This window comes from Myotis nattereri, assembly GCF_964212035.1.
Source record: "Myotis nattereri genome assembly, chromosome: 1".
Classification (NCBI taxonomy): Eukaryota; Metazoa; Chordata; class Mammalia; order Chiroptera; family Vespertilionidae; genus Myotis; species Myotis nattereri.
The window spans coordinates 115,238,104-115,253,119 of NC_138075.1; the positions used below are offsets into that span (position 1 = coordinate 115,238,104).

At 52.8% G+C, this 15,016-nt stretch overlaps 1 protein-coding gene across 2 annotated transcripts in view; it reads left to right on the forward strand.

The window, feature by feature from the left end:
- The first annotated feature begins 4,990 nt into the window (after nt 1-4,990).
- The window catches only part of TLE3 (TLE family member 3, transcriptional corepressor), a 45,908-nt gene continuing 35,882 nt past the window's right edge, over nt 4,991-15,016 (forward strand). For both annotated transcript variants that reach the window (XM_081095782.1, XM_081095783.1), the window contains exons 1-4: nt 4,991-6,058; nt 6,659-6,759; nt 7,236-7,299; nt 8,266-8,310. In XM_081095782.1, the coding sequence (XP_080951908.1) occupies nt 6,035-6,058; nt 6,659-6,759; nt 7,236-7,299; nt 8,266-8,310 (234 nt within the window). In that variant the 5' untranslated portion in view covers nt 4,991-6,034. The remainder of the gene's footprint in view (nt 6,059-6,658; nt 6,760-7,235; nt 7,300-8,265; nt 8,311-15,016) is intronic.

A 15,016-nucleotide genomic window follows, 5' to 3' on the forward strand; every position in this document is an offset into this window, starting at 1 on the left:
TACAGTAAGGTTGGGGCTACTGCCTGGTTTATTCCCCCACGAGGGCTGGGACATTAGACCTTCCTTTCTCTGCAAGCGCCCAGAAAATGTGCAAGGTGTTGAATCACTGGATGATTCCACATCATCACCATAGCCACCAAAGCTAATAGCTATTGATCACTTAATGTACCAGGTTCTGTACTAAATACACCACAAGAGTTCTCTTCACGGTTCCTCCGAACAATCCTTTGAGGAGGACTGGATTGTTATCACCACTTTACAGATGAGGAAATAAAGGTTTAGCAAGATTCAATAAGTCCCCCAAGGTCATACAGCTTAGACCAGCAGAGAATTGGAGGAGAACTTGGAGGACCTGTGAGAGGTCCCGTGGCCCCTCAGAGCCTTCCCTGAAATGAGGTGGTTCCAGGAGGAGCTCGACAGGGGTTCCCTTTGGGATTTTCTGGGGCCCTCCAGTGTCTTGTGTTCTGTCCTAAAACCCAGATCTGCATTTTCAGGAAAGTCAAGCTTGTAGAGATTGGGGTGTGGTAGTGAACCCAGCCAAATTGCCTGGGTTCAATTCCACCAGCCATTGAAGTGACCTTGGGCAAGTCATTGTAGCACTGCATGTCAGTTGCCCCTCTATAAAATCCTCCACAAGCAAGCACCTCACCAAAGAGGAAAGAGAATTTTTATTTATTTAACCAACTCTTACATAGTGCCTACTCTGCCAGACACTGTTCTAAACACTCAGCCGATGTTAAAGCACTTAATCCTCTCACAGTGAATGAAGTGGGTGCTATCAGTATCATGGGTGACTGGTGGGTAGTGAGGGTGAAGGTGGGGAGACAGAACTGCCTTAGCAATGGAGTCAAAGGCCAACAATCGCAGGAGTCTTACAGTCAACCAAAGGGGGTGGGCAAGGGAGATTTCCCCTCTCTTTGGGCAGTCCCTCCCAGAGACCTCCAAAAAACCAACGCCAGAAAGGCTGTAAGGGAAGATATACAATCCCCACCCAAGGCACTGGGATTAGTTCCTCAAATAAGAGGCCCCAGCCTGGTGACTGACCTGAGCCAGACCCTTTAATTCCTGAGAAAGGAAGAAAACATTTATTAACATTTATCTAAAGTGTTTGACAATGATTTTTAGAGAACTAGAGGAGCAGCTCTTGGGGCTGGCAAACAGCTGCCCACCAACCACCCTGCAACCCCAAGAGGGGCTGGAAGCCTTTGTTCAGAAAATCCAGGCCGGACTTTCTGGTTTACCAGGGTGACTTGTGTGTGTGTGTGTGTGTGTGTGTGTGTGTGTGTGTGCCAGGAATTCCTCTCCCACGTGGGGTGGACTCCCAGGTACTCAATTAAGCAACCAATGAAAAGTCAGCTCTCTGGTAGCAAATGACCCTGACACTTCTTGTAACATAAACAGTTGAAACCTTTCCAACAGAATTGGAGACAGAGATGTTTGAACTCTTTCTCTCCACTTCCCTCCTTTAAAAATAAATGTCAAAAGCTTTGGACAGGGTGTTGTATACATTTTTTTTAAAATTTCATTTTCTCTTTCTCAAGCATAAAAAAATTATTTTTCTCCTTGTTTTTCCTGATTTGTGGTGTGGTGTGGAAGTAGGGATAGAGCGGTGGAGAGCTTAAAGGGGTGCTGGCCTGGTTACCTCGCAGCTCCTCCTCCTCAGGCTCGGGGCTCAGGCAGCTCTGGAGAGCTGGAATTGACAGTGGGTGTGAAGCGACTGGGAGCCAAGGGCTGGTAGTGAATGGATGGATGGATGGATGGATGGATGGATGGATGGATGGATGAATAGGAATGCATGAACAAGTGCCTACCTTTCAGCAAATGCTCCCGCAGATCCAGTTCGAGCAAGCAAATGGGAAGCTGAGGTTGACTGTCCTAGGCTGTCCTGGATTAGAAGCCTGACACTCCTGCCCCGCATAGGGCAAATTATTGAGCTTTTCCGGCCCTTTTTACTCCGTGAAATGAGGCTACCAGCCAGGCCACTTCCCTCAGGAGAGCGGTGAGGAGAGCGTTCTCGCCTGGGTAGCAGCGCCCTGCCTTGTACATAATAAGCACTCCGGCGCAGTTCTCATTCCTAACTGCCAGGCCACATCCATCACACACTGCCGCAGGCTCTACTGAAGTGCCCGGCCAGGAGCTGGCGCTGGGGCTCACAGTTGAACTCGATGGGAGTCTACCCGGCAGTACGCTCGGGTCGTGGGGTCCCCAGGAGTATGGATGTCGGGGTAGGAGCTACGCACAAGCCCGAAACGAAGCTGCTGTGCTCTTATGTCTACAGTCCGCGTAGACCCGGCCTGGGGCCTGAGCTCGTGGGCCCACTTGGGGCGGGCGCCGTCGGAGCCAGTCCAGATTGAGACCGAAAGAGGGAGGCGCGAAGAGGCGCCGAGTCCTGGCATCTTGAAGGCATTGTGCTTAATAAATCCGGGCTAGACGCACACCCGCTCTCCCCCTTCTCCTCTCGTCTCCCAAATCGAGACCTGCTGTGGGATCCCCAGTTTATGGGGTCTTAAAACCCCCCTCTACTTTGATTAGCAGCTTCAAAGGGATCGCTTTAAAGTTCGCCCCCTCCTCGCCCCACCCCTTTTACAGGCCACCCTTCCCCCATCACTCCTTCTAGACTTCAGGACAACAACAAAACAATTAACACAATTTTAAGGGGGGTGGGGTGGGGGGGTGAGAGAGAGCAATCTTGCACACGGGCGTAGAATTACCTGTTTCAGGCCTGTGTAGAAGTCGGGGAACCATGGAGTTTGGATGCTTTTCTTTTTTCTCTTTCTATTTTTTTTTTGGGGGGGGGGGTTGTGTGTGTGTGTTTTACCTTTTATTATTTAAATTGATACGTTTCATTACTAGGGAGAAAAATAAAATATTCCTTTGATACACAAAATCAAATTGATATTTAGCCTCTGCTTACTTTTTTATGCATGGCTCCTTTATACCACATGGTAGTGACAGATTGTTTGAGCTGGAAGGAAAAGCCATTCAAAGCTAATTAAGCAGCCATTCCAAGCACTATTTGCAAGCGGGAGGCTCAGAAGCCTCCGCATTTGTCAGCGCTCCCCAACCCCGCGTGGTTTTGACTGACAGCTCTGGCGCGGACTGACAGCTCCCGGAAGCTCCACCAATCATTAACGGAGAGTCCCCCTAGCGGTCTCTGATTGGCCTTTCTGACCTTGCTCAGGGGTGGGACTGGCGGTCCCCACGTGGGCGCAGGAGCGAGAAAGGGGCGGGGCGGGTAGGAAGCGGGTGCGCCCACCCGTGACGTAAGGGGGAGGGCAGAGAAGGGGAGGGGAAAAGAAAGCTCCAAAGAGGAGCCATTTTGTTTCTAATGAATACTGCGGAGAGATGCTGCTCGCATCTGTCGAGCTCGGCTTCTCCCCACCCTATCCCCTTCGTTGCGCGCCGCACACGATTTATGTTTTTATTTAAGAAAATAAATAAATGAAGAGAGGAGCCGCGGCTAGGGCGGGCGGCCGGCCGGCGCCTGGGCGCGGGGAAGTTGAGCTCCGAGGCGGGCGCTCACGTGTAACTCCGCGGGCCTTCCAGCACCGGCTCGCTAGCACCTCCTCATTAAGATGTGCGGGCGAACGCGGCTCCTAATGAGGGGAAAATATAGATCGGGGGGCGCGCGCCGGGCTCGCGCGCGCCCGCGCGGGTTGGAGCTGCTGGAGCGGGGCTGGGGGCCACCTGGGTCGCCCACGCGGAGTCTCCCGCGGAGGGAGGTGCGGCAGCTCCGGCCTCGGAGCAGCTCTGGAGTCGCTGCCCCGTGGCCTGTCCACCCTGACGCAACCCCGAGCGCAGGAGAGCTGGGCCGTCGGTTTGTGGGCCAATTGGCAGGGATTTGAGTGATGTGTGCGACCGCGCGGGGAGTCCCGGAGTCGCGCGGGGGCGGGTGAGCGTCTGCGTCTCCCGGGGCATGGAGGCTGGCGGCCGAGACACCCGCAGGGTTGCACGCGCCCCTCCACAGGCCTTCCGCGACGCTGGGACACTGGCGGGACAGGCCGAGGAAACCGGGTCGGAACTCGGAGCTCCCGGGCCGGGCCGGGGCATGGTCACCACCTCATCCCCTACCCTACACCCCTGCCTCGGCTCGCGGTGAGGAACTGCGGCCGGGGCTCCGCTGTTCCCAGCGGGAGAGAACCCCCGGTGGGGGCAGCGCGAATTGAGCTGTTTGTCCGCGGGCAGCAGGCCCTTCCTTCGGAGCTGCCCGCCTAGCAAGAGTTCCCCAGACTTCTCTTTGCAGGCAACCGCTGCACATCAAAGAAGTCGTTATTTGGCTTTCCGAAAAGAAAGACGAAAGAACAAAGACTAGCTGGGGGCCATGGGGGGAGGGGGGCAAGAGGAGTAAAGAAAGGGACACCCTCAGTTCCGAGCCGAGTTGGGAGGCAACTTCGGGAGCCACCATTTTCTCCGTCCTAAATCTTGTGAAGTGAAAACATTAACGTGACAAAGTGATTTTGTTTGTTTTATAGTATCTAATTGGGCTGCTCTGCAGACCTAATGAGATTAAAGGGAGGAATCGTTTGCCGCCACTGCAGAATAAACTGATACATTACACCAGCCACAGGTTTTCAGGACTGTACAGCTTGTCTTTTTTCCTTTTGTTGTTATCCCTGTTCTCTCTTTCCTCCTTCCGCCAAATAATTGTTAGTAGACCGAGGGGGGGCGGGGAGAGGTGGAAAAAAACTCTAGCAGTCCAGGGCTATAATATATATCTATTTATTATGTGTCTTTCGGTTAATTCCTGATCTGAGGAGCGCTGTTTTTCACTCCCAAGCTAAAGTCACCAGCGGGTAGGGCCTGATTGCTACTTTTCATGCATAGTTTTAGACACAAGAGGGCATTGTGACGTAGGGCCCGGCGGCGCCCAGTCGCAGGCCGAGTCCGATGGCCCCACGTGGGGGCCCTGCGCTCCCATTGGCCAGCGCGGGTAGAAGCTGCCACATTATTTTGTTACTTTTCAGTCCCTATTTGGAACTGCTCTCGCGGCAGTTCAGACCTCGTGCTTGTCCCCCCTCGCCTGTCTGTGTGTGGTATCCGCAGGTCCGGGGCACTTTTTGGCGTGTGTGTGTGTGTGTGTGTGTGTGTGTGTTGGGTGTGTGTTTAGGGGGTTTGTCGTGGCGCAGAGCGGAGAGCTGAGCCGAGCCGAGGGGAAGGAAGGAAGCCACGGAGCTCCCGGGTCTCCGGCTACGTCTCCCTCCAGCCTTCTGCCTGCGCGCTCCGAGGCGACTGTGGCGGCGCTGAGCGCTCCTCGCTGGAGACACGGCGCTGCAGCTGGGAACGGCGAGGACCCTTTGCGGAGGCTTTCTGTGCCGCTGGAGTTAGGATACCAGGTCGGCTGATTTGCACCCACTGAGCCGGAGTTTTCTTCTCGGCCCTGGGAAGGGCTAGCGGCGGCGGCGGCGGCAGCAGTAGCAGACGGAACAGCAGGCTCTCCTCTCCGAGGGGGGGCGTCGGAGCGCCCGCTCCGGGCTCCCGCCCTCACCCTCCAGCGTTCCTGAGGCCCCTACCCGCCACCTCGGAGCCGGCCTTCTTCCTCTTCTCGCCGACAGCCGCCTCTGGGTTCGGACCCGCGCGCCACCAATGCTGGGTCTGCCCCGGGGCGTCCCCGTCCCACCTCAGTGATTGGAGGGGACCCGCGCTCGCCCCTGGAGGGGCCCTGGCCTCGGGACCCCGTGCCGGACCCGCCGGGGAGGAGACAATGTCCACGCAGCCCCCGGTTCTGACGCGCTCCACGCAGTCGGGAGAAGGCGGCCGGCCACAGCCCGCTGAGTCCTAGGCTCACAAAGCCCGCGCCCGCCGCCCGACCTCGGCGCCCGCCGACGACTTTGCCGCCAGCTCCGCGGTTCTTTGTCTCCGCTTGGGTGGGCGCCCGACTCTGGGATTTCGCTGTGAGAGCGGGCTGGGGGGGCCGGGGGCGAGCTCTCGGTTTGCCGGCCGCCCCCCGCTCGGGCTTGGCTCCCCCCTCCCCCGCATCTCCCCGGCCCGGACTCTCGGCGCTTCCACTCTCTGGGAATCACGACCCCTCCCTGCCATGTATCCGCAAGGCAGACATCCGGTGAGTAATTGCAACTCGGTCTAAGCATCTATCATGGCAGGGTAAACGGGGCAGTTTATCTGGCACCTCCATTTTGCTTGTTGCTACCTTTCTGGTGTGTGTGTGTGTGTGTGTCTGTGTGTGTGTGTGTGTGCGCGCGCGCGCGCACTGCGCGCACACGCACGCGCGTTCATACAAAGAGGATGGGGGGTGCCTTTGAGAGAGGAGGCTCATTCTGCCCGGGAGTGGGGGTGGGGGGGCGCTGCCTGTGTTCCAGAGACCTGTTTGTTTTCACTGCTCCCTCGCTTAAGTCTCCCAACTCATCCTCGTGTCTCCCCTGCCCCATCTTACTTGGGAATGGGGGACCCCTTCGTTACAGAGGTGGAAGCTCTACAGCCAATCGCAAGAGATTGGGGTGTCCCTCCTCCCGCCCCATCCCCATCTGGGAGCTGAGAAACTTGCTGGGAAGGTGGGGGTCTGTGAGAATGGCCCCTCTGGTGGGGTGAGGATGGGGTGGGGGGAAGCCGAGGGCGGCTGCTGAGGGGCCCAGGCCTCATGGAGCCCCAGCTGATGTCCCCCGCCCCCATTCCTCCCTCCCTGTCTTGTCTTTGCGGTCTTCAGGCTCCCCATCAACCCGGACAGCCGGGATTTAAATTCACAGTGGCTGAGTCTTGTGACAGGATCAAAGACGAATTCCAGTTTCTGCAAGCTCAGTATCACAGGTAAGGCCTTGGGGGCTGGCCGGGCTGGTGGGGAGAGGAGTCCCTGCCGTGGCTTCTGCCACCCCCGCGGGGGCTTGGGGGTGGCCGGGCCTCTGCCTTTTGTTTCCCCTTTCCAAGTGCGTTGCTTTAACCCTTCTCCACCCGCAGACTCCCAGCTCCCCGCACAGCCCGCAGGGTCCCCAGGGTGAGGGTAGGAGCCTTGGGCAGGCTCGCTCTGGGTTCTGGGGGTAGATGCCTGGGTTCTGGGGGTAGAGAGCCAGCATCAGGGACCTGCCTCCCTGTGGCCCTATCAGTCTCCTCACTTGGCCGCGGGAAGTTTTCGTTTTTTCACTCTCCCTCCGACCCGAGGCTTTGGGGTAATGGGGTACCCAGGGGGGCATCAGGGAAGTGAAAAGTGGCTCTCAGAGGCCCTCCTTTGGGGCCTCGGGGAGGCTGTGCAGGCCCCAGGCCTGAGCTGGCTGCTCCTGCCCTTGCAGCCTCAAAGTGGAATACGACAAGCTGGCGAACGAGAAGACAGAGATGCAACGCCATTATGTGATGGTGAGAGGCGGTGAGGGCCGGCCTGGCGGGCGCAGGCGGGCGGGCGGGCGGGCTGGCAGGCTGGCAGGCAGACCGGAGCCCTGGGGGCGGGTGCAATCTTAGTGTGCCTTCTGAGCCTTCCCAGCCTCCTTCAGCCGGCTACTTGGGGGATGGTGGGGGCTACTTGGAGGAGGGTGGGCGAGAGGAGAGGCAGAAAGAGAAACCCAAACCCCAGGCCTGGCATTTCTGCCCTGCCTTTGTGCCCCTTTAGTTCATGTTTTAAAGGTTTCCCAGAGGACTGGTTGCCCTGTCTTGGCGAGTAGGACAGGACCCCACATCAGGGTTGGATAAAAATTTCCCTTAGAGCCCTCTTGGGAGTGTTTGGAAACTTTGCAGCCCAGGGATCTAGCCAGTGGGCTATAAAACCCTCCCTCCTATCCATTTCCTTCCCCAGACATTTCTGAGTGGAGGAAGAGCCTCCACTGCCCTCTCAGAGATTTCCCAACTGAGAATCTTATCAGCCCTGGGCAGTAGATGGCCATTCTCCCCTTTTCCCAGTGTCTGTTCCAGCGGGTTTACATCATCCGTCTGTGAGAGGGCATGGAAAGCACTTAAGCGCCTCCCTGAACTGCTTTCCACATAAGAGGCCTTCGACACATTGCTAAATAACTCTCAGAGGACAAGAGGGTCCCAGTGTACACACGATTCCCTGTTGAACCCGAACCTTGTATAAACAGGATATATGGCACATGTGCTTGTGGAAGGGAGGGCCCAGCTTCTCTGACTACTGTATGTATAATGTTCTTGAGAACAGCACTTGCTGGTGTTCAGCCCTTAAACCACACTATTACTGGCTGGGGTTTGATTTAAACTTCTTTAGCAAATGTATCATGAAAGTACAGTTTGACCAAAACTTTCCCAAAAGCTGATTTAGGAAAATGGAGAGATTTCTGAGTTGTATGTTAATGTAGTTCTTTTCACTTTTAGTACTATGAGATGTCCTATGGCTTGAACATTGAAATGCACAAACAGGTAAGTAATTTTCTTTAAAAAAATTATATATATATATATATATATATATATATCTCAAAAATTTAAAAACATATATCATACATGGTTTCTTATGGCCCCTTCTGTTTGAAAATGAGCCTACTTCTTCTCTTCCTCCTACTTCACCTGGAAGAATGAACGGATTGAGTCCTTGAAATGCAGGGTCTGAGGCTTTGCTAATTTCTTGGACATTGAGCTTTCAAGCTTGTCATATTTGTTCTGGTCTCGAGGATAAAGGGGCAAAGGGAAAGTTGTACCTTCAGGGTCTGCTTTAGAACTCCTGAAGCCCAGAGGTGGCTGGCTGCTTTTATCTGTTTTAATGTAAAATTCTCAAGAGGAAATACAGGAGGGGTGTGTGTGCGCGCAAAAATGTGATGTTCTGCCTTGATAAGATTTAACTTCAAGAGTTTTAAAAGCCAAGCTGAGCTGTCAAAACTTAAAGGGAACAAGTCACTAACTGCTTAAAAAATATAACTGGAATGAAATAAAACCCTAATGCTCTGTCTGCATTTATGAGGGAACTTTCTCAGCTCTTTCTTAATTTGAAAGCAGTCTCCTTCCCATTTTACAGAGAAGGAAGGTGAACTGGAGAGGCGAAGTAACTTGCCCAGGGGCAGCCTGGCCAGGACTTTTGAGATGACTGGGAGTTGAGCTCACCTTTGAAATCCTGAAGTCAAACCAGTTTAGCTAGTATGGTGCTGCTTGATGGATATGTAAACTACTCATATTGTCACTCTTCTAATAACAGTATACCTCAAACTGAGCAAATACAAACACCCTTTATCTGGGTGCATATCAGTGAGTAGTCCCTGGTGCTAGGCTGGGCTGTGGGAGAGGCCTGTTTGTGTATTTGTGTTCCGAGGAGAGGCTGCCTATAATTTGGCTTGGCCAACGATTAGTGTTGGCATGTATAAATGGCACAGGCCTGTTGTTCTTTTTAACAATTGGTGTTCTTGAAATCTCAGAAGGCTCTTGACTCATGCTAGCTTTTGGTGACCGTGACTTGAATGGATTTTCTGCTGTAAATTAACAGCCGTTTACAAGGTTTTGCTCTTTCAGGGGGCAGGACCCAGGGCGGGTGAGAAGGGCAGGTGATCTCTGGAATGCTCCGAGATTCCTGTCTGCTCCAGTGGCTGGCATAGAGCCTTGTGAATCTTAGTTTCCTTTCCCCTCCTGGAGGGAGCCCCAGTGTTGGGTGAAGGGCAGCCAGAAAGGGGCCAGAGTTTACTGAGCAATGTGGGAAGTCAGCTTGTGGCTTCCTGAGGGATTAGCTCTTTAGGAAGGCACATGAAGGCTACCAGGTTTTCACTCCTTGAGTCACAGAAATCATAAACAGATACCGCTTTGCATGTAAAAGTTTCTTCTCAGGAGATTGGTTCTGCCCAACTTGAGGTGTAACTGACTGGTTCTGATTTGTGTGATAAGATTGCTTGAAGTGGAACTGGGGTCCCAGGTGTTCATGGACCTTGGGGTCTTATGCAAGGTGCCACCCCCTCCCTTTCTCTACCTCCTCTTCTTTCTCCTTCAGTGCTTAGTATCTTGGGTGTGTTTAAAGAGGGTAATTGCACTCAGGTTTAAAATTTATAGCAGTAGTTATTCTAAGAGCTTCATAATTAAGGTGTAATATGTTGTTGCATGTTGAGGTCTGAATGGGTGGTGTTCCCTGTGTGTGTGAGTGGATGGTTCTTTGGCACAGAAAATCTGCCTTGGTTGGCAGAGCAAAGTTGTTCCCAGAGTCCTTAGGACACTGAACTCAGGAAGAGTTGACCACCTTAACACATTTGGTGGTGGGGTTTGTATAAGAGCAGCTGTGTGCATCTGGGACCTCTGGCCATTCCCCAAACAGAGTTCTTAAGGGGAGAATGCCTGAGGTTTGGCTACATTGTCTCATTTAATCCTGTCAGTTGCCAGAGGCAGATAGATTCTCCACCCCCTTTTTGTAGGTGAGGAAAGGAAGGCTTCAGGGGTGCCAAGAAGGTAGACCTGGGACTCAAATCCAGGCCACCTTTGCCTTCCAGCCTCAGTTCCCATTGGCTTCCCAGCATGATTATGTGTGCTCTTGAAGGCTGTGCCTTTGCAGAGTTTATGGCAATCTCTGGGTTGGGTGAAATCACCCATGGCTGTGTAGGAACAAAGAGACAAGGAGGTGAAGAAACCTCTGCAGAAAAGTGCAACCCTGACCTAAAGGGGCTGGCCACTCCCTGGGCTTGCGAGCTTTGTGCAGAAGAAAATCCAGCCACTAATTGTAGAGTGGGTCTTGGGTGCATTTGGCGGATGGTGGTTAGGCCTGAGCAAACAAGTTTATCAGCTGACCTGTTTAGCGGTTGACTGGTGTTTTATCTGCACACACAATCAAGTGACTGGAGTGCTTGAATTATTCATGCAGTGTCCTGCCCTCTAGACTTGACTGTTCGTGTGATTACATCTGCTTGGAACAAACAGGCTGGATTCTTCATCTTTAAGCTCAGGGCTGGGGGTGGGGACTGTCTGTACTTCTTTATATAATAGATGATCTCCTGAGCTAGCACCTTGGGAAGTGTGGCGGTCCTCAGCCTGTTCTCACACACATCCTCACACCAGCACCACCATTGGAACACAGGTTCTGCCAAATGGGCCCTGTATTGACAGAGGGCAGCTGATGAGGTGTGTCCAGCCCATTTTCATTTTACTGAGAGGTTAAACTCGCTGTGGCTGGCTTCTCTCCTGGCCGTTTCACTGTCTCCCTCTCATTCTTTTTCCAAGCTGTCAAACCCCAGAGAAGTAATAAATGGTTTCTCCTCTCACTCTTCTGCCTCCGTCCCTAATTATGGTAAAGCAAAAATCACAGGCCTGGCCTGGGACTTGAAGAGGTCACTGACCCCTCCAAGCCCTTGCTTCCAGACATAATGTCAAGAGTGATTCAGCGAGGCAGGGAAGCGAGGATGGCTGACCAGCTCATCAGTTTCCATCTTATTCTTGTGCAGGCTTTGCAGCGTCAGCCACAAATCACAAAGCCACTTAGAAACAAGCACCTCAGAGCAACTGTTGTGCCTTGGGTTTGAGGCCCTGACGCTGTGAGACACTGGGTCAGGCCACCTCCTCCGGTGAGCACTGAGGGTTTGAAAGAGGACTTGAGGCATTTTATTTGGGGGCCGCCTTATGCCAACACTGTGTGGTCAGCTTTTTCTGGAAACTGAGCAGCTCTTTCTCTAAGTTTCCTTTTGCCATGCTGGAACTGGGGGACCCTGTGGCTTCTCATTCACACCTTCCAAGTTACAGATTAGGAAATTGAGGCCCAGCGGGGGAGCTGATGCATCCTGACTCATCCAGCCCCTCCTTAGCAGCAGAGCTGCCACTGAAGCCTTTTCTCCCAACCCCAGGTCTCCTCAGCAAGACTCAAGAAAGGAAGAGTGCTCGGGTACTAATAGCACTCTGTGCCTTTAATTACTATTGCTTTTTTCTGTGCTGTTATCTCAAGAGGCTAAGGCTACAAACCTGGTTACACCAAAGTCCAAAGTACCCCACTTTGGGTTGTATAACCATATCAGCTGAACCCTCTCCCCACGGTCCTCATCTGAATTGCCAGTTATTTGCACAATTAATGATTTGAGGTGCGAGTGATACATGGAATGTATAAGTAGTAAAGATCCCAGAGGTAAGGTTCATGGATGAGGTAAAGCGGTAAAACCTGTCAATTTTTTACTCAGGGACACAGAAAGCCATGGTGATGGCCATGAACATGGGGCTGAGGGAGAGATGGGAAATCTCCATGTCATCTCCCCCTCTGGGTCCTCTCACATAAGTAGTAAGGGGCTTGGGCTGGAAAATCTCCCGGTATGACAGCTTGAAGTTCTGTGACCAATGTGAGGGTGTGGGTGGCCAGAGGGAGCCAGCAGGTGGCGAGATTACAAAGACCTTGCCCAGGAGTAGTCTGTCTTGGTAGGGAGAAGGTGGCACCACTCCCAAAGTTGAAGGGGACACAGGTACTTACGCTGGGGCAGTGCCTGTTTGTGTGGCACCTGTGTTGAGCTAAGAAGGAATCCCAGTATCAGTTTGGCCACAGTACTGGCATCTAAGAACCCCTCTGCACTCTGGTTTCCATCTGACTTTTCCCTGGAACAGTCTCCTCCAATCACACAGCTCCTCTCACTGTCCTGGGTCCCTGCCTTACTCAGCTGTGGTCTCGACTGAGCTCAAAGCTCTCTTCATTCTGCCCCATCCACCCAGGAGGAGACCCACCCCCCATCTTCCAGGCTGTCACTCCGGCCTCTCTGAGTGCGATGTGGTGCTTCCCTGGGTCTTTTTCTTCTACATGTGATCACTGAATGACCTGGGAGATGGACAGATGCTCCCTTGTCTACCGATCAAGGAAACTGCCTGGGAGGGAACCTGGCTTCTTAGTTAAGACTCCTTCCATGGACTCTCTGCCCAGAGCTCTTTCTCTGGATTCCTTCCTCCTGACCTCACGTAGGAAGGGTCTAGTCCAGGGGTGGGCAAACTTTTTGACTCGAGGGCCACAATGGGTTCTTAAACTGGACCGGAGGGCCGGAACAAAAGCATGGATGGAGTGTTTGTGTGAACTAATATAAATTCAAAGTAAACATCATTACATAAAAGGGTACGGTCTTTTTTTTTTTTTTAGTTCATTTCAAACGGGCCGGATCCGGCCCGCGGGCCATAGTTTGCCCACCCCTGGTCTAGTCTGTGTCAGGCCCTTCATTTCCATTTTGTTTTGGAGTGAGTCAGTCAAGGAGTGAATCCCCTTTTCTTCCTGCGTAGGAAAATGTTGTCCTGTCCCATCTGCTGTACAAAATCCTAGGACACCGGGAAGAAAAAGGTCATCAGTATCAGTGGGGTTTCCTCTGCGATCTGGCGTCCGTGATGCCTTCTCACACTTCATTATCTCATTTCTGTAGTAATGGGCTAAGGTCCTCTGTTGGGGTCTCTCATGTGCACTTAGCACATGGTAGGTGCTCAGTAAACCCACTGGTTTTTCTTTACTGAGAGGGTAGAATTCTGATTCCCTGAGCCCTGTGTGTAGGAAGTGGAGGTTTTAATTGTGGGCTGGCCTCTGGCTCTGCAGGCTTCCTCCACAGCTCAGCATCCAGTTTCTTCATCAGTCAAATGAGGGGGCTGGCTTCATTCCCAAAACGGTGATTAGGGACCTGGGATGTGCCGGGTGTGGGCTGGGGCTGGTGAATGAGACACCCTTCCTTCCACTAGGGAGTCAGGCATCTAAATAAGTCATTGCAATGCAGTGAGGTAAGTGCTAATATGGCCGAGTGACACAGGAGCAGAACAGCTTATTCCTCCTGGGAAAGGGGAGTCGGGTTGAGGACTGCACCAGGGCTGTTACTTGAGCCGAATCTTAGAGGGAGGGCAGGGGTTTATTAGGCAGAAGCCATTGGAGACTCCTCCAGAAGCGGCAACAGTGCGTAGAGAGGCAGTGAGTGTGTTCCGGAAGCCACAAGTCCACAAGTCTTCAGCGTAGTGTGGAGGGGGGTTCCACTTGGGGAGTGAGGCGAGGTGGTGACATTTTGCAGGAGTGATCTCCAAGGACTCCTGCTCTCACACTCCCGACTCTGTGGCTCCTGCGTCCCCATATGGCTCTGGGCTGGCCCGAGTCCATCTGCCTGGGGTGGGGGTGGGGGATGCTCTGTGTCTGCGGCCTCCCCCGTCTGTGTCCTCATTGGAATACTCTGGGTTGAACTTTATTTCCTAATGTGGCATTGTCTCCTTTCTCATATGGGTAATTCTGTAATGACTGGTTGTGACCCGCCCCTCCCCCATATTTAATTCTCATCAGCCCAGCTCTCCACTTTGCTATTAATGATAGCAGCCAGCAAAATAGCTTTCAACATGCCATTGACAGTCTGGTTTAAGAGCGCACTTGAAGTAGTGCTAGACAGCTGAAAGCACCCATAATTGTGTACCAGAGTGAGAACTGCGTGCTCAAGGGCCTTGTTTTTATATGCTTAAAGGGACAATATCTTGTTTTCAACAAATGCTCTCTGAGACTCACAGCCAAGATGCTTTCTTCCCTTCTCTCTTTGCCTTTCTCCGTTGGCGATTTCTTTTCTTTCTCTTGCCTTTCAAAGTAAATGTTCCCCCTTAAGTGGGGGCTAAGGAGAAACTTCTTCTGGAAGAGGGCGTTTCCTGCTGTCACATGAGTAAGGATGATTTCCTGGGTTTGTTGCTTTGAGTCATCCCTTGCAGCGCCTCCCCCCTGAGGGTCCTTAGGACCTGGCATTTCTCACCAACATTGATTTTGAGTTCTTTTGTTTGCTAAGGAAGTTGCACAGTCAGCACAGCACAGGCAGCAGGCAGCCTCCTCGCTGTCACTGAATGTTTAGGCAGAGGCCACCTTTGTGGGGGTTGTGGGGGATGGGTCCTCCTTTTGGAGAGTCGGATCAGGGACCTCTCAGCCCCTTTCAAATCAGATTCTAGGCGGCTGTTCTTGTGCAGAGGCCCCTCTTGAAATGGGAGGGTGAGTGGGGAAGAGATTTATATTCTCAAGTGGAGGCTCATCCAGGCTTCGGGAGTTACTCAGGGGTCCCATTTACTCAACCCTGAGGATTTTGCCTGAGAACAAATGCCTCCCTCCCTTTCACTCCAGCCAACTTCATTACTTTGAAAATGCAACAACCGTTTGTTTTGGGAAGTCTCCCTTCACCGCACTGTCACCAAAGCTTCCCTTAAGCAGTTGCAT